Source organism: Caretta caretta, chromosome 3, assembly GCF_965140235.1.
Source record: "Caretta caretta isolate rCarCar2 chromosome 3, rCarCar1.hap1, whole genome shotgun sequence".
Lineage (NCBI taxonomy): Eukaryota > Metazoa > Chordata > Testudines > Cheloniidae > Caretta > Caretta caretta.
Window position 1 is genome coordinate 147,570,461 of NC_134208.1, and position 23,594 is coordinate 147,594,054.

The window sequence follows — 23,594 nt, forward strand, 5'->3', positions numbered from 1 at the left end:
TTCATAGAAGATTAGGATTGGAAGAGACCTCAGGAGGTCATCTAGTCCAACCCCCTGCTCAAAGCAGGACCAATCCCAACTAAATCATCCCAGCTAGGGCTTTGTCAAGCCAGGCCTTAAAAACCTCTAAGGATGGAGATTCAACCACCTCCCTAGGTATCCCATTCCTAGTGCTTCACCACCCTCCTAGTGAAAGTGTTTCCTAATATCCAACCTAGACCTTCCCCACTGCAACTTGAGACTATTACTCCTTGTTCTGTCATCAGCCACCACTGAAAACAGCCTAGCTCCATCTTCTTTGGAACTCCCCCTCCCCCTCCCCTTTCAGGTAGTTGAAGGCTGCTATCAAATCCCCCCTCACTCTTCTCCTCTGCAGACTAAATAAGCCCAGGTCCCTCAGTCTCTCCTCATAAGTCATGTGCCCCAGCCCCCTCATCAGTTTTGTTGTCGTCTGCTGGACGCTCTCCAATTTGTCTGCATCCTTTCTGTAGTGTTGGGGGCCCCAAAACTGGATGCAATACTCCAGATGTCTCCTGACCAGTGCTGAATAGAGGGAAATAATCACTTCCCTCGATCTGCTGGCTTTGCTTCTACTAATGCAGTCCAATATGCCGTTAGCCTTCTTGGCAACAAGGGCACACTGTTGACTCATATCCAGCTTCTCAACCACTGTAATCCCCAGGTCCTTTTTGGCAGAACTCCTGCTTAGCCAGTCAGTCCCCCAGCCCATAACAGTGCATGGGATTCTTCCGTCCTAAGTGCAGTACTCTGCACTTGTCCTTGTTGAACCTCATCAGATTTCTTTTAACCCAATCCTCCAATTTGTCTAGGTCACTCTGGACCCTATCCCTACCCTCCAGCATATCTACCTCTCCCCCCAACTTAGTGTCAAACTTGCTGAGGTGCAATCCATCCCATCATCCAGATCATTTAATGAAGATGTTGAACAAAACCGGCCCCAGGACTGACCCCCTGATGCACTCCGCTTGATACCGGCTGCCAACTAGACATCGAGCTGTTGATCGCTACCCATTAGCCTGATGATCTAGCCATCTTTCTATCCACCTTATCGTCCATTCATCCAATCCATTCTTCTTTAACTTGCTGGGAAGAATACTGTGGGAGACCATATCTAAAGCTTTGCTAAAGGCAAGATCTATCATGTCCACCGCTTTCCCCATATCCACAGAGCCAGTTATCTCATCATAGAAGGCAGTCAGGTTGGTCAGGCATGACTTGCCCTTGGTGAATCCATGTTGACTGCTCCTGATCACCTTCCTCTCCTCCAAGTGCTACAAAATTGATTCATTGAGGATCTGCTCCATGATTTTTCCAGGGACTGAGGTGAGGCTGATCCAGTCTGTAGTTCCCTGGATTCTCCTTCTTTCCTCACCCACCTTGTCAGCCTATAATATAGCATGTAGATACCACTCATTTACCTTTTCTGTCTTGTTACATCCAAAACGGCCAGGTCCATAGAGCCTTAAAATAGCTGATGCTAAGATGGTTACATACTAATTTGCCTAGTGTCTCAGGAAATGATTTCTTGAGGGAATCAGGACTCGCTACTATGTGATTTGTGGCATTATAGACAGAAAAGACCTTTGTCACCTGAGTAACTTGGCAGAGCAGCATCATGGCTGCCCTTCATTTGAGTTTCTGCAAAACAGGTTTCCATTTCTCTTAAGATCAATCTAAAGTTAGATGGTTCTTCCCATGTGATTGCCAATTAACTTCTTAAAATACCAAGCATTTTCTTTATATGGATGGAATTTAAATTTGTGTACTATTCTATTTGAATATAAATGACAATTATTCTACTTTAGCCTTTCCTTCCTTATGTTTGTGTATTCATTACTTTGCGTTCATTAGATGTGGCATACTAGAATGGAAAATTTTCTAACTCAATGACATCTAAATCCTTTTTTTTTCTTTTCTGTTATATTCACAACTGCAAGGAGTCTTTGAAATCTTTTCTCATAAATGGACCTCTTCCCCTAGCCTACTCCACCTAAAATTTCTTTTGAATTTCTTGTACTATGGCTTCTTCTGGGTCCATGTCTGAAGTTAAAACAGTTGAATACTGTTAAATAATACTGAGCCTAATAATGAGAATTGAATGTTTCCATAAAACTTTGGATGTACTCGCCTGGTTTGAAAGTATAAGGTGCATGGCCACACCCTGGAGCCACTTGAACAAGTCTGAACTGCTTCTGGCATTTATAGGAATGAAGGCATTAGCATAAATGCGTCTAACTCAGGTGAAAGGAAATCATTAAACAACACATTTCCCTTTCTGTAGCATCTATTTTTAGTACCTCACACTTACATGCCTTTCATCTAACATCCTGTGAGATAAGTATATAAACCCATTGTATTAATGGGTAAACAAAGTCATAGTCAATGGGGGAACTGTGACTTTCCAGAATTAGTCAACATTTCACTCTGTGTGTTGGAGATGGTGGTGAAAAAGTGAAGTACTACTAAATCTGATGCATCAAACAATAAAATGGAAATATGAATGGTATAAATAAAGTGGGATATATGCAATATAGAGTTTATTGCCACTTTTTTGGGAAGACTCATTATTTGAGACATAGTTACTCATGACTGTCATCCCGAACTTGGAACAATAAATCTTGACATTACATTTACAAATTTAACTTTGTTGGGGTGTTGTGTGCATGTTGTTTGTTTTGTTTTTTGGTTGGGTTTTATTTTTTGGAAAATCAGTTAAATTGTATATTTCTGAAATTCTTTTACAGGTTCTTGCTAGAATTGCAAATGCTACAAGACCAACAATTCATTTGTGTGAGATTGTGAATGAAACTCAACTAGAAAGGCTATTGCTGCTTTTGGTTGGGACTGACTTTAATAGAGGAGATATCTCTTGGGGAGGAGCATGGGCTCAGTATTCTCTGAGTTGTATGCTGCAAGATATTCTAGCAGGTGTGTTAAAATTCAGGGTGTGTGGTGTGGTGTGTATTTTTTTTTTTTTACAAAATGCATTAAGCTGGAATTCCCCCCCCCCCACCCCCGTTATTTGATTCTCTGATGTGAAACATGGAAAAGTCTGCTAATGTGATTATGATAATGAAAGCATGTAGGTTTTACAAAGAAACAAATTGAAGATATTAGTATAAAATGAAACATTTAATTGAGATATTATAATTTTAAACACTGTGGCCTTCATTTTCAAAAATTTTGCATACCCAGTTTGAAACTTTTGACAGAGCTCTCGCTTTCAGAAGATGTTGGGCATATCCTTGGGGCATGATTTTCAGATGGGGGTATTTCAAATTAAGCACCCAAAATTGCAGTTCAGTTTTGAAAATTTGGATGAGTATGCTCAGATGTTAATTAGTCTTGCAGCCAGAGTACAGGCTGAACTGCTAAAGAAGTTGTCTGCTTACTGTAACGTATAGGAGAACTATTGGCAACAATAGCAGCTGAAGCTATGGAGGAAGGAGCCATGGGAGAAGATGCAGGAGCTTCTGCTGCAGACTCTGATGACTCTCTTCAGCAGTCTACAGTTCAGTTAGTGGAAACGATAGATGAGCCTTTGACACATGACATCGCAGGTGAACATTCAGGTACTATTTATATTGAAATGATGTTTAGGAAATAGAATGTTAAATTCTGTTTAGTCAGTTAACATTTTTAAATGCTTATGTACTTGAGTCATTCTGAAGCTTGCTTAATCCTGAAGTCTCACAAGCCTTTCACTGTGTAATGCACGGTAACTTTGTAGTTTAGATAAGTACTTTTGTGTGAATTTTAGCAAGGCATTCGAGTTTTGAGTTGTCATTTATCAGGGTCCCAAAGGTTGCAGTTAGCAAGAGGTATCCGTAAGCTTTAGCACTTACTAATTCTTAAGCATAATATTTCAACTTGGCCGCTCAATATTTTCAGCTGCACTTGTTGACACACTGCTGAGAGCTCACACTCAATGTTGTTTCCTCACTGAGTTCACTTGAATAGCAGTCATGACAGTATTGTATGTGGATTCAGGAGTGTGGTTCGTTGATAGTGAGCTGATAAACTAGAAATTTAACATCCTAAATGTCTACGCTCTTTCTTGGTGTCTATTTCATTGTAAGTAGGTCTGTAAACTTGGGGAGCACATTGTATTTTGAAGAATAATCTGTTCCTGCAAGGAATTCATTAACACAATGATTAATTCTTACTAAATACACTAGGAATTTAGAGAGCTATAGAACAAAATGGCAGTCTAAACAGCTTCTAGCACAGGGGTGGACAAACTACAGCCCATGGGCCAGATCCAGCCTGTGAGCCATTTTAAGCTGGCCCGCGAGCTCCTGCTGGGTTGGGCCTGCACCATGCGGCTTGGCCCCACTCCAGCCGGGGCACTGGGTCAGGAGCTGCATCATGTGGCTACTGGAAGCAGCAGCATGGCCCACTCCGAGGATCACGTGCTGCTCCATGCCTAGGAGCTCGAGAAAGGACATGCCACTGCTTCTGAGCTGCTTGAGGTAAGTGCCGCTCGGAGTCTGCACCCCTGAGCCTCTCCCCTGCCCCAGCCCTGATCCCCCTCCCACTCTCCAAACCCCTCAGTCCCAGCACAGAGCACCCTCCTGCACTCCGAACCTCTCATCCCCATCCCAGAGCCTGTACCACCAGCTGGAACCTGCACCTGTGCCCCAGCCCTGATCCCCCTCCGAACCCCTTGGTCCCAGCCCAGAGCACCCTCTTACACCCCAAACTCCTCATCCCCAGCCCCACCCCAGAGCCCTCACCCCCTCCCGTACTCCAACTCCAATTTTGTGAGCATTCATGGCCCGCTGTACAATTTTTATTCCCCAATGTGGCCCTCAGGCCAAAAAGTTTGCCCACCCCTGTTGCAGAAGCCACTTCCTCTGGAAGTGCTACACTTTGACTGAACAGATGTTGCGGTAGAACATTACTTCAGTTTGGTATCACATTTTACCCCTTCTAGACTCTTGGAAACAAGAGGAACACAGCAACTCTAAAGGTCTCCATGAAGCAGAGAGACCAATAATATTCATTGGAGTAAAATATAGCACTGCCCAAAGCATCATCATGTCCTTTATAGGATGAGCTAAAAATTTGGCTTAGCCTGACTTTCAAGCACCTCTTCTTGAAAAGGTTTCATGTCTCTGTAGAGAATTAGTACTCCTGTGTAAACTCAATACTGTATTACTCCTCTAAAAATATGGCAGTGAAAAATCTTTTATGAAGAGAACTTCAACTACCTATTTCTCTATTCAACAAAAATTTCAGAATGTTGCACTAATAACAAATTAAATAGGTATTGTGAAACTATTTATTGCACATAATTAATCCAAATTTTGCGCCTCCAACTGAATTGAGGTGGCATGAAAGGTGAATGGCAAAGAAAAAAAAAAAAGGGTTAGTGCCGCCATATCTCCCTCTACCCACCACAGACGCACCCTGGTGATTAATAAGTCTTCCAGATTGGACCAGAACTTGAATTTTTTTTTTTTTTTTTTTTTTAAAAGAGAGTTACAGCTGTTAGTGTTTTTGAAATTAATTAATTTTTTTGTGGTGGTCTTGGCACATCATAAAGAAGCAAAAAGAGTGTTTGCAAAAATGTTTCTCCTTGTAATTTGGCTCATGACTGTGGGAATTATCTATGTCTGGAATAGAAATGAATTCTAGATTCAGGCGTATTAGAGAGATTTGTTGCACGTTAACATTCTGTACTTGCTATGTCTTGCTCCGCGTATCTTACTCCCCAATAATTATTGAATTTTCAATTTTAAAAAAAACTTCTGGGTGAAAAAACCACTCTATCCTAATGGCAGCATTTTGGGTTTTTTCAACTAAAAGATTGGTAAAGGTTTTTTTGGTGATAGATATTGAATTTACATAAGGCACTCACTGAGACATGAGTCAAATTGCTATTTGATTTATAGCGTTTTCAAAAAAGATGAATTGTTACTAATTACAGTGTTGAAAACAAAGCAAACTGTGATCTCATTCAACAATCTTTGCTTTTACAAAATATTTTAAGTATATACAGCCCTAAAATTGGCCAGTAAGCATGTTTTAGCCTGGTCTTACAGTTTTAGCTCTGTTACTTGACAATATTAAAGCAGTTTTAATCATCCAAAGGTGCTCCACCTCTATCATCTTTGGAAAAAGATAAGGACATTGACCTAGAATTACTACAGGACCTGATGGAAGTTGATATTGATCCTTTAGATATAGATCTGGAGAAAGATCCCCTTGCAGCCAAAGTCTTCAAGGTATGGCCCACGTGAGTTTTCATAATAACTTCTACGTGTGAAACAATATAATCTCTTACCTTTCTGGTGTATGTCTAGTGATATTTCATGGCATTAGACCTGCTTTAGCTGTATGCTGTAAAGAACAATATTTTGAAGTTGAGGCAGGCTTTGACAGGCAAGAGCGTAAACACTGAATATAATCATAATTTAAGGTTATAAAAGCAAAATATTCCACGATTATCTATGTTACAAGTCATAAAGACAAAAGTAGGGTAGTAATTAATCTCCCCACACATTCTAGATTGTAGTATTAAAAAACAAAACCTACTCCTGATTGCTTCTTGCAATTCATTTGTAACCTTATCCCTCATTGGCATGAAAAGTTAGGATATACATTTGATGTACTCGCCCTACTGTAAAATGCATTAGCACTACTTAGAATTCCACAGTTGCCTACTTGGAGTATTAAATGAACCAGTTGCTGTGTCAATCTGTTTGGCTGCTGAAGTGTTAAACACTATACCTTATTTCAGAGTAACAGTGTGGGAAGCTAAACATGTTTATATTTGATGCACTAAAAGTCTTTTTTGTTTTTTTAGCTGGAGTATAAAATCAGTGTATTTTTAAATATAGTTGAAATAGACAATTACATCTTGCTGCTTTTTCTTCCATAACATTTCCAAGCTCATCCTGTTCATATCCATCCTCAAGACCCACTTCTACTATGCAGCTACAATAAATTGCCAGCTGAAAACCTGGGTAGATGATCTATGGGGACTTCTGATTTAAAAAAACTATACACACGCACAACTCGGCTACGTTAATACATGCTTTTATTTTTATATCCTCATCCTCCTTCCTTTTGCTTATTATACAAACCATTGCTTATTGTCGTAAATTAGATAGGAAGCTCTTAGGGGGCAGACGTGGTTTTTGTCTATTTTGTACAGTGCTTTTTACACTGAAGCCTCGAGGCAATACTGTTGTACAAATAAATTAATGTTGATATTGCACTGTATTTTTAAGAAATCATATTTTAGAGTCTCTTGTGCAAAACTGTAAATTTGAAAATGAAGGCATGGTATAATAGATATGTGCAAGATTAATTACTTATTAATTAATTATTACAAGATTTATTACTTAAAAGTAAAAGTTGATGCCAAGATTCTGAAAGATGGGTGCCTAAAGCTAGGTTTTTTAATCTTTGTTTAGGCATTGAAATAAGTGGCCTGATTGTCAAATAAGTTAAGCACCTGGTAGCTCTCATTGGATGACCAATCTTTGAAAACCTTTGCTTGAATCTTAATGCAGCTTTTCAGTTTATGTTGGATAAAATATACTATTTACATTTCCTGTGTACTGATCCAATATCAGAAATAAATTTAGGAGAAAATCTGAGACGGTTTCTATTTGTACAGCTTAAAGATGAATAATTTACATTTTATTCTCTCACTTGGTAAAGCCTATAAGCAGCACGTGGTATGATTACTGGGGTGCTGACTATGGCACTTACAACTACAACCCTTATATCGGAGGTGTTGGAATTCCTGTTGCAAAACCGCAAGTATCCACAGAGAAGAATGGATCACAGACTGTGAGTGTGTCAGTCTCTCAAGGTAAGCAAGCAGTAGGTTCACTTCAATTCTGTTGTGGAATCTTTAGATATTTTTCTAAAGTGTTTGCTTTGCTGAATAGTAATTAATGGCTAATATAATGCTGAAGTTGGCACGTGCCTTCTGCTTGTGAAATCATTAAGTGATTTATCTTTGAGGTGCACAGTTTGAAAGTTCATACACCAGAATTTCAAGATTCACAGAAGTATAAACAAAGTTTCTTTTGCTGGCAAACCAGAGGTTCATGCAGTAAACTAGAAAAGATTATACAGATTTTACATTATAGATGGAATTAGTGTATTAGAAAAAGAGTGAAAGTGCATGCTGTAGTTAAGAACATAAAAACTTCAATTTCTAACTCTTTTTCGGTCACTTTTGACTGTCTAAAACTTTCACCTACTGGGTTGACATTTGCAAAGAATGATGCATTTGTTTTGGAGGTTTGAACAAAAATGGTCTAGCTGTTCTGAAGTTGTTTTTTTCACTCTCCTACTCAATCCCTGCTACATTTAAAAAAAATAAAAAAAAAGGCATAATTTTTTCAAAGGTGCTTTACTGAACCAGAGATAAGAAGCGGACAGTGTTGCAGGGAAAAGAGCCTTCAGTAAGAAGTACCTCACTTGTTATTTTGGAAACTGGTTCTGATTCCAGAATTATGACCCACTGAAAAATGGTGCTTGCACACATGCTCGGTCCATGAGTAATTGTGGAAGGGGCAGCCAAGTGAGAAGCGAAGTAGACTTTTTTGCACTTCAGTGTTCTGTTGATCACTACCTGAGAACACACATTTACAGATTACTTCAAAATTTTTGATACTGCTGTTCTGAGTATACATGTCTAACACTCGCCGCCATGATAAGGAGCAGTGAACCTATTCACCAATTATAATAAAAAAAAATATGTTTTGCCAGTTGCTAATGTTGGATGTGTAGCTGTGTTGATCTCACAGTAGATCAAGCAGTGTCTTTTTGTTCAATCTTTAAGTACATTATAATCCACGTTTGTTTGATATTCAAATGTTACCTTGTATGCTGCTTTCTATAGCTTTGGATGCCCGTCTAGAAGTTGGACTGGAACAGCAAGCAGAGCTGATGCTGAAAATGATGTCTACTCTAGAGGCTGATTCCATTTTGCAAGCATTAACAAACACATCGCCTACATGTAACTATACATTGCTAAATCTTTCTCTTCACTTACTGACCATGAATTTCACTTAAAACTTGTTTTCTTGTTAAGGTTAACTTCAGGATTCTCAAATAATTTTGTAAATTGATCATTCAAGTGGGGATACTAAAAAATAAGTGAGTCATTTTACAAAGTTGTGAAATATATACCATTTTCTACTGCTGTAAGCAAAACACTATAAAGAAGAGGAATGGGTTTCATTCGGAGACTCTAGTTGAATAAAGACGTGTTCAGTGAAGTCTTTACATTTGTTTTCAAGAGCTTGATTGTTGGCTGTGATTAAACAAAGTGGAATACTCCCCTTTGGAATGGGACTGTGTGGAATGCTTAAAAGGGAATTCCCAGTAGTCTGTTTGACTGTAGTGCACAGCAGAACCATAGAGCTTCTGTTGGCCAATAGCTTTGAAAGTCCATTTCAGTGGGGTCATGCCCCAAATAGTGAATGTAAAGAGCTTTATACCTGTCACTCAAGCACACCCTTTCAGGTTTCTGTAACCAATAGTATGGTGACTTAAATACTGTATCAAAGATGTGACTATAACATGAAAAAATCAGTACTGGATAAGAAAATATAAATATTTTTTGCCTAGTGTAACTTTTTTCCTACAAAAGAATTCATGAAAAAACTTGATTTAATTTTTTTAGTAACTCAGTCTCCTAGTGGAACAGATGATTCATTGCTAAGGGGATTACATGCTGCTAACCAGACCAACCAGCTGATCATACAGTTGTCCTCCATACCTATGCTGAGTGTGTGCTTCAACAAACTCTTTTCCATGCTACAAGTCCATCATGTTCAGGTATGGAATTATGAACTTTCAGAACTTTGGTTAATACAGTACTTATTGCTAATATTGAGAGAGGAGTGTTACATTTCCCCATATTCAAAGTTTTTAACTATTGAAAATGGAATGGGAAAAGTACCTGTTAAGTAGATGACTTTTTAAGTTCTCATGTACAAATAGAGATAAAATAAATTATTAGGTATCCTAAATACTTGTCTAAGGAACATAACTTTTTTTAACACTTCTGTAATTAAAAACAGTATTGGATCTTTCACTGTAGGACACTGGATACCTCAACTAGTGATGAATTTCACGAAAGGTTAAAATTACTTAACATTTAATGGTCCTGATTATGTAAGGGCCACACGATGGAAAAGTGGAGGCCCGTTTACATGTTTTGCCCTTGCATGTGCGCGCACACATGCAAATTCAACAGTATGCCCATGGATACTTCGGGGCCTACCTTTCAATTTATATGCACATTTGTAGTTACTGAGCACATTTGTGTGTGCCTCCCCACATCAGTTTAAATATTTAATCGAAAGTCTATTGCACTAGCGGATTTTGAATAACATAGTCCCATCATTGCTTTTGAGTAATGAAAGTCACTGGCTTTGCGCATTCCAAAAGTTATATGCTGAACTTCTGCTGAGATATCTTAAATATTGAGATTGTCAGGCTATATGTAAACCATTCTTTTCTAAGAGAAACTTGGAGCATAGATAATTCTTAATTGTGTTTAAAATATAGAAATAAAAAAGCCATTGCCAGACTAGAGTAAAAGTACTCATGTACTATGTTAAGTGAGGTTTAATTTTATTGAAATTGCTGTACATCTATTCGAAGTTTCAAAGCTCTTCTGAAGAAGATTGTGCTTCGTTATGCTTGTCACCAGAGTGTGATAGCAGAGAATGTAGATAAGATAAATGACATTTTAAAAATCAAAATAGTCTGTTTTTCACACTTCAAGGTGTAGAAGTACAGTTCTGTTTTTGCTGATTTGTTATTTTATATCAGCTATTTATCTTTTTTTATTATTTTCAGCTTGAGTCGCTTCTACAGTTATGGCTCACATTAAGCCTGAATTCCAGCTCCTCTGGGAGTAAAGATAATGGTGCTGACGTTTTCCTTTATAATGCTAATCGGATACCTGTAATTTCTCTGAATCAAGGTAAAAATATTCTAGAATGGGATAATAGGTGTGTAAACAGCTAGAATATGATTTTCACAAGTAGCTAGTGTTGGCTTAATGCTCCCATTGAAGTCCATGGTAAAACTCTCTGCATCTTGTTTTCCAGAGAATCCTCTGACTTTGTTTTCCTTAACATAACGTCTGAATAGCATTCAAAAAATTTATTAGAGCATTCTACCAGTTTGGCCTTTTCTGGAAGGGTGGAAGAAACCATCACAGAATTAGTATTATTAAATTTCAGTGGTTAATATGTTGCCGTTCTATCACTTCTGTTTGTTCTGTGAGGACTTTATTTGGAATGCTCTGCTTGCCAGAAGCAGGAGATATATCTGACATCCTTCTCTAGTAAATATGATTCTGTGGCACCTTCTTCTGCCCCACTCACTCCAATCAAAGGACATGGGAGAAAATAAGGTCTTTGAACTGGTTAGTCCAAAGAAGGTGGAGACAGGAACTTTTTTCTGCTGTTTCAAGTGCTCAGTGCTCACTTTATATTTTTGATTACAAATATTTGCACTGTAAAAAACAAAAGAAATACTATTTTTCAATTCCCTTTATACAAGTACTAGCTCTTTATCATGAAAGTTGAACTTACAAATGTGGAATTATGTACAAAAAAGCCTGCATTCAAAAACAAAACAATGTAAAATTTTAGAGCAGGGGTGGCCAACCCGAGCCTGAGAAGGATCCAGAATTTACCAATGTGCATTGCCAAAGAGCCACAGTAACATGTCAGCAGCCTCCTATCAGCTCCCCCCGCCCCCAGTGTCTCCCACCCGCCAGCAGCACCGCCGATCAGCACCTAACTCTCCATCCCTGTGCCTCCCACCCGCCGCGATCAGCTGTTTTGTGGTGTGCAGGACCCTTGCGGGGGAGGGGAGGAGGAGGAGCCGCAGCCGCAAGGGCACAACAGACTCAGGGGAAGGAGCGGGGACCTTGGGGGAAGGAGTGGAGTGGGGCCGGGGCCTTGGGCAGAGCCAGAGATTGAGCAGTGAGCACCTGTACCACATGGGAAAGTTGGCGCCTGTAGCTTCAGCCCCGGAGTTGGCACCTATGCAAGGAGCCACATATTAACCTCTGAAGAGCCGCATGTGGCTCCAGAGCCACAGATTGGCCACCTCTGCTTTAGAGCCTACAAGTTCAATCAGTCCTACTCCTTGTTCAGCCAATCGCTCAGACAAACAAGTTTGTTTACATTTGCAGAAGATAATGCTGCCTGCTTCTTGTTTATAATGTCACCTGAAAGTGAGAACAGATGTTTGCATGGGCACTGCTGTAGCTGATTACGGGTTCTGCTCAATAACAATCCAAAGCAGTGTGGACCAACACATGTTCATTTTCATTATCTGAGTCAGATGCCACCAGCAGAAGGTTGATTTTCTTTTTTTGGTGGTTTGGGTTCTGGAGTTTCTGCATCAGGGTGTTGCTCTTTTAAGACTTCTGAAAGCATGCTCCACACCTCATTCCTCTCAGATTTTGGAAGGCACTTCAGATTCTTAAACCTTGGGTCAAGTGCTGTAGCTATTTTTAGAAATCTCATGTTGGTACCTTTTGTGTTTTGTGAAATCTGAAGTGAAAGTGTTCTTAAAACGAACATGTGCTGGGTCATCATCAGAGACTGCTATAACATGAAATATATGGCAGAATGTGGGTAAAACAGAGCAGCAGACATCCAATTCTCCCCTAAGGAATTCAGTCACAAATTTATTTAACGCATTATTTTTTTTAATGAGCGTCATCAGCATGGAAGCATGTCCTCTGGAATGGTGGTTGAAGCATGAAGGGACATATGAATCTTTAGCACATCTGGCACATAAATATCTTGCGATGCTAGCTACAACAGTGCCATACTAACCCCAGTTCTCACTTTCAGGTGACATTGTAATTGGTTAGTCTCTAAGGTGCCACAAGTACTCCTTTTCTTTTTGTAATTTAGAAGTGGGCAGCATTATCTCCCCGTAAATGTAAGCAAACTTGGTTTCTCTTAGCAATTGGCTGAACAAGAAGGTAGGATTCATTGGACTTGTAGACTCTAAAGTTTTACATTTTTTTTGTTTTTGAGTGCAGTTATGTACACTGCATTACATATTTGTAAGTTGCACTTTTGTGATAGAGATTGCACTACAGTACTTGTATGAGGTAAACTGAAAATACTATTTCTTTAATCATTTTTACAGTGCAAATATTTGTAATAAAAAATAATATAAAGTGAGCACTGTACACTTTGTATTCTGTGTAGTAGTTGAAATCAATATATTTGAAAATGTAGAAAAATATCCAAAAATATTTAATACATTTGAATTGGTATTCTATTGTTTAACTGCGATTAATCGTGGTTAATTTTTTTGAGTTAATCATGTGAGGTAACTGCGATAAATCGACAGCCCTAGAAATAAGCAAAGCATCCTTCATTCAGCCTGTAACTGCTTCCTGCCACGTTCACTAGTGAATCCTCCATGTGACCTGAAATCTGCAGTGAACATGTTATTGGGGATTTTGCTGCTGAAATGACAACCCCACAGCATATCCCGAGGAGTGGATTTTGAGCCACACAGGAAAAGCGGCCTTGTCGTAGAAAAGTCTTAACCTTGCTAGCTCCTGAAGCACTGAAACAAATCAGTCACTGTCTCATTTTTTCCATTCTGTAATTTGGGGCTCTAGTTTAGTGGCAGCCTGGTATGAAGACATACCTCAAATTTTTGTCAATAATTGTGGTTAGCCTTTCTTTATTTAAAAAAACTACAGTATTCTTCAGCAAAGGTTCAAAACATTAAAGCCTACATTAATGAAGTTGCATACTTCATAGCTGTAGAATGCTATAATGTATTCCTTGAAAACGAAAAAATCATTTTTTTTCATGTGCTACCTTTGTTTATAAGATGGAAGGATTTTACATTGACATTATGAAAAATTCTACTTGTGTTAATTCATGTACAGTTTCTTTTAAATGCACAGGATTAGCATCAAAATGAACTTTCAGTCCTAATATAAGTTCCTGATTATTACCTTTTGTTAAGGGCTCAGTATTTTGAAAAAATACAGTATGTTCTTCTTTACAGCATCAGTAACTAGCTTTCTGACAGTCCTGGCCTGGTATCCTAATACCTTACTGCGGACATGGTGCCTTGTGCTTCATAGCCTAACTCTTATGACGAACATGCAGCTTAACTGTAAGTTTTCTCTGAACATTGTTGTTGTTATGATGCTTGAAAACTAAATTACAAATGAAATAAAGTAAAATAAAAAGGTTCTTAATAAATGCAGGGTTTTTTTCAGGGAACAGATAGTGAATTTGGTGCCATTCACCTGCAGGGTGTCTGACTTTTACACAGGATATGTAGTGACTTACTATTAATCCATATTATGGGTGATGTCATGTGTGGAATAAATAGATGATTTCAAGTATAGTTCATCTAACAAGCCTCTATTTAAAAGAGGATATTCTTACTGAGCATATCTGCTCCTTTCAAGCTTACCTACTGTCTTCAGTGACACACATTTTTGCTCCATTTTTTATTCCTGTTAATACTGCAGAGTTAACAGCACAAAGAGAGGGGCTGAATTCTGTTCCTTCTTGTACATCATCAGAATGGCATACTAAATCATTTATGCTGTTCATGTCCCCCTGTAAACAGTAGGTTCTTAGTGATGGCAACATTTTTATAACTGGTAATGGAAGGGAAAACTTAGCTTGACTTTCACTCCCTTGAGCTGTCCATTAAAAATAGGGAGAAAAGAAAACCATGCAAGGTAAGTTAGCTAGATTTTTTCCCCCCAACATAGTATATATCCATAATACCTCACTACAGTGGCATAACAAGAACTTTAAAAAAGTTTAATTGTTACATTTCTATCAATCTGTAACCTTCACTGTAAATCCTCTGTTTTTGTTAACTGCTTTTAACTTACTGGTTTTTTTGGTTAACATTTCTGACTTTTTTTTCTTTCATGTGAATAGACACCCTTGTATGCTCTTCTAAATTTTTACAATGAAGTAGGGTTTGAACCAAAACGTACTTTTATTCAGATGTTGCCGAGTGGAATGCAACTTAATTCATAAAGCTATACTTCATCAGCACACATGCAGTTAAATCTACTTGATAAAATAACCCTTTAAGATATAAATATTTTTGTAACCATTTTTTGACAATCCCTTAGGTCATTCTGAATATCTGGTGACATCACTTAACAGCAAACGCAGACAGGAAATTCCAATAAATTTGTTGTCAGTCCCTTGTTGAAAGTGTTAGTGCTGATTGAGAAACTATAATTAAGTATTTCTAGGACATCCATTGCTGTCCTGTCTAAATGTCACACTAATAAATCTCTTCTAAAACACTTGATATTTTCGAAGTTCTTTACAAACTTTTAATTAACCTATGAGCCCACGCAACATCCCTTTCAGGTATGTAAGCTATCTTCTTCCCCTTATCCCTTCATCTGGTGTAGAGTAATTGTTCCAGGATCTGCCATTTTCCTCTATTTGAGGTGATATTAAGGTCCACCTGCTTACCTTCTTCTCTGATACAATCCATCCATTGCTTTCTCGGCTTTCCTCAGGGTCTCCTGCCATACTGTCTTACACCGAGTCCTCTTTCTTTGAGGCAGGTAAACATTGTTGTTCCCATTTTATGGATGGAGAAACCAAGAGGCTAAGTAACTTTCCTGAGAGTACCTCATGAGTAAATGGCTGTTTTGAGACTATAACCCAAGCTGCCAAACTCAGTCCCGTGCCAAATCCACTACACCAAACTGTTATGGAGTTCTTCCACTTCTAGTTCTTTTCTTTTTCGGCTTTTACTCTTTCCTCCCTCCTTTTTGACCAAAATGATGTTAGTACCCTAACTTCTCTAGCTACGGAGTTATATTTTTTTGTTCATGGTGCTGCATCTGGAACAATTTGTGAGAGGGAATCCACAGAGTAGGCCTCACCCTGCAATCCTACAGGCTTCTAGTGTCTCAATTTTTCATCTTTTTATGGAATAGGAAGAGAAGAAATTCTTTTTACTTGTTTTTTTTTCTTTTAGCCACAACAAACTATCTTTCTTTTCAGATGGAGAGCATGAGTGTCTTTTCATGATAAACATAATTTGAGTTTGGAGAGCTAGTACCTGTTTTCTGTATGAAGGCAAGAGGCCAGATCTTGCCTGTACACAAGTCAATCCAGGGTATACCAGACAGACACATTTCAAACCTTGTTAGGGGAACACAATCCTTTTTATGTTAAATTTTGTAAACACTCTATCTATTGTTTTAGCAATACTCTGGAAATTTATAGGGCTATATGAGCTTGTCATGTCAAATCTTATAAAGATTTAAACTTTGAGAAATAACATGAGATTATCCCTTTTTTGGATCGCCTTTTGATTTGTTTTGTAATTGCAATGAGGAAATTTAGTCTTGGCTCTGAGTATACTTTTGAGTGCATTTAGAGAGGGAGAAATGATCTAAGGTTTGACACTGATGCAAGATGGAGAGTTCAAATGGTCTGGTTGCTCAAACATGAGGACTTCATTTCATTCTTATATGTTATTGAATAACCTCTGAGCGTGTCAGTTTCTTTGAATCGGTTCCAACAGACTGGAGGAAAGATTCTGTATTCTGTTACACAGCATTTCAATTAGTGTGTGGAAAGTCACTTTCTTCTTTGCATTTTGATCCCTGTGTGTATTCCACTGAGAGTTAAGCCACAGGCAGTTCCAGGAGCTGCTATGAACGGTGGCGGAAGAACTCCAACTCTCCTTAGATGAAGTCCAGAATACACAGCATAAGTTCTGGGACATCCTGAAACCCACAGGATTCAGCCAGATAGGACTTCTGGTGAATGAAGCCATACTGGAAGAGGCATGAGTCAAAAGGCCTACACTGGCAACCTCCTACCCCCAACAGATCTGAGAAATGTGACTTTGTCCTGGCAGAGAGAGCAGAGTTTTTTTTTATTTTCCCACTTCCCTCCGAACTGCCTGGTTGCTTAGACTGCCACAGAAAGATGTAGGCAGCAATACCCAACAGTCACCACTGATAAGGAGGCCAAACATGCTGGGCAGGAAGGTGTTTACATCTACTAGCCTCCAATTTTGAATACTGAACCATCAAGCAGTGTTAGCTAAGTATGATCTAAATTATTCAATGTTCCTTGGGACTAATTATCCCAGCACAACAGGGCTTAATTTCAGGCCTTTATCAGCGAAGACAAGCTGGTGGTCAGAACTGCACTAGTGTCTGTGGTTGATGCAGCTGACATTGGATCAAGGTCAATGGCAACTGCTATCATGATGCGCCAGGATTCAGGGCTCTCTCTTCTGGGTTTCCCAGGGAGGTCCAGAACACTGCAGAAGACTTGCCCTTCAAGACCCTATATGAGAGGGGAAAAAAGGCTGGGGGGTATATCCATGAGAGGAGGAGAAAGGCAGCCAGGACAGATCCTTTGCTGTAAAGATGACAAAACCAGCTTATAGTGCCTCTAGGCAGACAGGAGAGAATCCTCAAAAGAACCAGCAGGAAAACTTTCTTCTTTGAGTAGTTGTCCATGTGCCTCCCACTCTGTGCACTTGACGTTGCGTACAAGATCAGTGTCTTTGAATAGCAGTGTCTTTGGGGCTGCACCTGCACCTTACAGATATTTGCACCATTAACCTTCATTATTGAACTGATTAGAGGATTGATTCACATTCTGATTAGTAACTGGGAAAGCTGCTGATCAATACTGCGAATGACTGTTAGTGATTACTAGACATGTATGAATATATCTGTGTCAATATGGCAAAAGATGAAGGAAGTGGTAGGAAGTGAAGAGGACTGACACAATGAAAAACCAATAATTTTCCTAAAACAAAATGTGAATATTGTTAGGAGTTGTTAAATAGCAAGATAGAAAGGATTCTTGTTCATCTCAAAATGCAGAAAAAACGTTTCTTTGGATTCTCTAAGATAAAATGTTTCCTTGAATAAAGCTGTCTGTTGAACTAAAAGAGCAGTTCATCAAGTTTTGATCTTGAAAGTGAGACTTTATGCTATCAGCCTCAAAATGTAGCCTCAATGATAACTTAAGTCACTGTTTCAGGTTTTCCAGAAGCACTACATCAGCTTCCTTCAGGAGCTGTATCGTAGTCTTCAACATGCCCCTGTGACAAAGTCAGGCCAGACGACTGCAAGAGTGTGCTTCTTCTCAAGAGTCTCTCTCAAACATATAGGCCATGAAGCAAGCATCTGGTCTCTTGGAGACAAAGGGATGCCCTGGTCTCACAATTTCAAAGACCAAAAAGCTGAAAGTACGGAGCAATGGAGCTCTCATCTCTGTTCTTGTGGAAGCAAATGAAGACATGATCAACTTGAAGCTGTTCTTCAGCAAACGTAAGAAGATCTGAAAACTGTCTTTGCTCCCTTCAGGCAGAGCACCACTGGGAATTTCAATATACAGGTGGTTGGTCAGCACTGCCCTCCAATTAACATGTTTGGCATCTGTAAGCCTTGAGCCCTAGAATGTTATAGGCCCTTGGGTCACAGAAATATTGAAAGATGAAGATGAGCTTACTAAAAAAAATTGCAGGTTTTTTTTTTTTTCTAACTTCAACTCCAGGTAATGCACAATGAGCAATTTAAACACTGTACCCTGAATACAGTCCTCCATAAAATATTAACTTGCAGTTTCACTACTAAATGTTGCAAGTGGAAAAAGAGAAAAAAATTAAGGAAGAACAAAAGAATCACCACTAACATTACTATAAGATGGGTGGTTGAATGTGATATGACCAATCTTCCCAATAGCATTCAGTGGATGTTTCGGGAAGATTATATGTCTGTTTGCATCTAACTACTATAAAAGTATTGATTATTGCACACTTAGATCAAAACATAGCACAACAATATATTCTATAAGGAGGTACAGAATTTACAAAAACAATTGAATGAGTTTTTTGGAGATACTTGATAGGTTACTGGCTGACACTGCTGTCACTTTCCATGGACATCTGGCTTGATATAATTAGCAAAAAAGTGAGGGGAAAACACAAGAGAACCAAAAAATAAAAATAAAAAATTGAAGTTAGGGGCATTGCCATTACTTAACTAATAAGACCGATTTTAAATATAAGGGTCATAAATTGAGCCCAGAACAGAATGAGGCTGAAATTTGGCTAATGGGTGCATAATCCTGAGCTGCTTCATCCTCTTCCAGCATTAAAAAGGAGGAGACCAGTTTCTACTCTGAATCTATATTTAAAGGAGGCTGTTGCAGTTCATTGTATTAAAATGGTGAAAAGTAGTAGAAATAAAATCATGCAACACAGCATCTGAATTCAGATGAACTTTTAAAAGCTGTGCAGGCAGCTGAGCATCAGATGAGCATGTCTTTATCACATTCAGGTTGGATTAGTTGAAACTTCATAATAGGTTATGTACTAAAAAGAAAAAAGTTGATGTATCTTGCAACAGATACAAAAGTCATGAGTCTAACTAGTTAGAGATTGTAGTATTTTTTTATTTGCAGTGTTAAACTTTATTTTGGACAATGTGCCTTTTTTATGCTTGGTATAAATATGTTTATGAAGAATATCAATGTGTTTTTTCATTTAATTAAATATTTTGGATGCGTGAGTGGTTAAAGAAAATCATAAACTTGTCCAGAATGATAGTATTGGTTGCTACCAAAGTGAGCCCTAGAGTAGCAAACTATGTTTGTTTTCAGAGGTTCCATTTTTCCCAGCTTGGTCCTCTTCAACAATTTGCACACCTACCCTGCTGTTTCAGATTTGTCTCCCACCAAAGCAAAGCTGGCTTTCCTTCCTCTAGGATAGTCAAATGTGGACTACAGCACATCCCTTCTTTACTGTTTCATGGGCCTGATGCTGCCTACCTCTGAGGTTGAGAAGGCTGCTTCAGCCTGTTTTTTACTTTATTGAGGCCCAGTTTAGTTTTCTTCATCAGTCTTGGCTTAATTAATTGGACTCAAAACAATATTAGCAAATCAGTGTGAAGCAGATGCTCCTTGTACCTCTGTAAGAATCTTTTTCAGCATGTGTTTGCTATATCTACTTAATATGAAAAATCTGTTATAGGTTGTAGACAAGCAACTTATGACAAAGGAAAACTACTCAGTGAAAATTCTTATATTTTTGTCTTCCTCTTCTCCCTGGTCACTCAATAACAGACCTAAAAGCAATTCTTCAACAAAAAAACTTCAATGTGAAACTGAAGAACTTTAATTAATTGGCAAACTGGACACCCTCAAATTAGGCCTGAATAAAGACTGGGAGTGGTTGGGTCATTACAAAACCTAAACCTAATTTCCCCCATACTAATTTCCCCCTGCTGCTACTCACACCTTCTTGTCAACTCTTTGAAATGGGCCACTATCATTACCACTACAAAAGTTATTTTTCCTCTCTTGGTATCCTGCTGTTAACTGAATTGTCTCCTTAGACTGACCTCACACTTCGTAAGGCAATTCCCATCTTTTCATGTATTTATACCTGCTCCTGTATTTTCCACTCCATGCGTCTGATGAAGGGGGTTCTAGCCCACGAAAGCTTATGCCCAAATACATTTGTTAGTCTCTAAGGTGCCCCAAGGACTCCTCATTGTTTTTCCTTCCATCCTGTTTCCCTCGAGGGATTTCTTTTCATGACAAGCCTCTCCAACATTATAACTTTATTTCACTGCTTTGAAAGCTTTTCAGTTGAGATAGAAGTTGTCAGGATTTAATACTGATCTTGACTGACAGTACTTTGCCTCCTGGTGGGTGGAGACTTATTAGTTAGTATAAGGAAACTATTGTATAATGAAGAGGAAGTCTCTGAAAGACAGAATTACTCGTAAGTAGTTTTCCTTTTTCACTCATCTACATCCTTTCCAAGGGATAAGTTATTGATAAAATAGATGCCAAGGAAACTCTCAAATACAAAGAAAGTAAAACTTGTCCGTATTTTTTTCCTCATCTCATCTATGGGATGAAGTCTATATCTATCTAAATAGATGTTCAAGCCATGCAGTTTGGTGAAAGTAAGTAAATGTATCTATTCCAGTAGGGCTTCTACACTTTCCCAAGTCTTGTTGTAGTTGAGTTTTCTTAATCATATGTAAGGCACGTGAGTAAGTTTGCTATGTATTCATTAAGCTTTATTTTGATTATCTGATCTATTCTCATTTTGCCTGTATTTCAATATCGCACTCACCCCCAAACTTGGAGGGTTTATTCCTATTGACAAATCTCCAAGTATATACAGTAGTTGCCGAAAGTGTGCTTTAAAGAGCAGATAGAATACATAGTCCTTGCCTGAGAGACCTTAGAGTGCAGTTAAAAAACAATAGAAAAGACCTGGGCTGAGGAAGATCAAAAGTTAGAATAAATAGAGTTCTCGGAACATATTGCCTCCACAAAACTAAAACTTGCTTCTATCTAAAGAATATTTTATGGGCAAATTCAGAAATTGAGGGAGTGGACTGACTGTGGGACTTGATTAATGAAGAATTAAGAGAGTACTGTAATTAATGCCAGTCAGCATGGGTTTATGGAACCCGTATCCTGTTAAACTAACTTGATATCTTTTTTTAAACGTGATTACAAGCTTGGTTGATAAAGGTAAAAGTGTTAACTTAATATACTTCGACTTCTGTAAGACGTTTGACTGGGTACTGCATGACATTTTGACTAAAAAACTAGAATGATACAAATTTAACATGGCACACATTAAATGGATTAAAAATTGGCTAACTGATAGATCTCAGTGAAATTGTAAATGGGGAATCGTCATCAAGCGGGTGTGTTTCCAGTGAGCTCTCACATGGATTGGTTCTTGGACCTATGCTATTTATCATTTTTAGTAATGATCTGGAAGAAAAAATAAAATCCTCCCTGATTAAGTTTGCAGAGGACACAAAAATTGGGGGGAGCGGGGAGTAGTAAATGATGAAGAGAACAGATCACTGATACAGAGCAGTCTGTATCGCTTGGTAAACTGGGTGCAAATAAATATTATGCATTTTAATACAGCTAAATGTAAGCATATACATCTAGGAACAGAGAGTGTAGACCATATTGACCATATGAGGGACTCTTTCCTGGGAAGCAGTGACTCTGAAAAAGATATGGTGGTCATGGTGGATAATTAGAACCTGAGCTCGCAGTGTGATGATGAGAGCGAGTGCAATTTTTGGATGCATAAACAGAGGAATCTTGAGTAGGAGTAGTGAAGTTATTTTACCTAGGTATTTGACACAGGTGCAACTGCTGCCGGAATACTGTGTCCAGATCTGGTGTTACCAGTTCAAGAAGACTGTTGATAAATTGGAGGGGATTCAGAGAAAAGCCACAAGAATGATTAAAAGATAAGAAAATATGCCTTATAGTTAGGGACTCAAAGAGCTCAATTTATTTAGTTTAACAAAGAAAAAGATAAGAGGTGACTTGATTACAGTCTATAAGTTCCTATCTGGGGAACAAATAGTTGATGATGGGCTCTTCAGTCTTGCAAAGAAAGGTATAACACATCCAGTAGCTGGAAGTTGAAGCCAGAGAAATTCAGACTTGAAATAGGTGTAAATTTTTAACGGTGAGAGTAATTAACCACTGGAACAATTTACCTAGGGTTGTGGTGGATTCTTCATCACCAACCATTTTTAAATCAAGACTGGATGTTTTTCTAAAAGTTATGCTCTAGGAATTATTTTGGAGAAGTTTTATGGCCTGTGTTATACAGGAGAGCAGGCTAGATCAGTGGTTCTCAAACTTTTCTTTTTTGCGGACCACTTGCAAATTGCTGAGGGTCTCTGTGGACCACTTAATGATCTTTCCAAATGTTGTTTGCACCATGAGCTAACTATAGTAAAGCATTTTGGATAAAAACACTATATAAAAAACCCCAATCATAATTCACATTTTTTGTTCTACAAATAAAAGCACACAACTCCTATTTTAATATCAGTAGTATTACCTTTCTAATGTGATGGATGTGCCCTCTCTCCCTTGCCGTGGCAGCCCCTGAGCTGGGGCTGGGAAGGAGGCCTGTCTCTTCCCAGCAACCACAACCCTGGAGCTGGGGAAAGTCACCTCTTTCTCTGGTTGGTGCAGCCCTGCACATCCCAAATTCCCCCTACCCCCTCTTCTCATCCCACTGCCCCCTCCCACTTACTCCCTATCACCCCCGCCCCCCCCCCAGGCTACCACCTCACCTTACATATGTGTCTTGTCCAGGCACCTAATTAGTGGAGCCACACATGCGCAGCTCCACTAATTTAGGTGGGTGGCCCTTTATTCTCTTGTGTGCGGCCACCTTAGAGAGAACTATCCACGAACCACCTGAAAGGAGCTTGCGGACCACAGTTTGAGAACCTCTGGACTAGATGATCACAACCCCTTCTGGTTTTGGAATCTATGTGGTTTTTTTAAACAGTTGGGAATCTGTTAGATTTGGTGGTGGGGAAAAGTGGTATACTCGGAACCTCAGTGAATGGTAAATAACTTATAGTAGCCTACTCCATTTTGAATAATGATGTATTATGAATAATGCATTGTGTGTACCAAGTGTAAATTTTATTAATTTTGTTAGTACTTGCAGTTCAAATTCTGTTTTTATGTTTTTGTTTTTAG

The 23,594-nt window shown here is 38.7% G+C and overlaps 1 protein-coding gene across 1 annotated transcript in view; it reads left to right on the forward strand.

Annotated features, from left to right (window-relative positions):
• The window catches only part of BIRC6 (baculoviral IAP repeat containing 6), a 319,798-nt gene that overhangs the window by 110,933 nt on the left and 185,271 nt on the right, over positions 1-23,594 (forward strand). Inside the window, 8 exon segments of the mRNA XM_048843594.2 lie at positions 2,766-2,949; positions 3,426-3,581; positions 6,118-6,251; positions 7,696-7,849; positions 8,891-9,007; positions 9,677-9,831; positions 10,861-10,987; positions 14,068-14,178. Of these exon segments, the coding sequence (XP_048699551.2) occupies positions 2,766-2,949; positions 3,426-3,581; positions 6,118-6,251; positions 7,696-7,849; positions 8,891-9,007; positions 9,677-9,831; positions 10,861-10,987; positions 14,068-14,178 (1,138 nt within the window).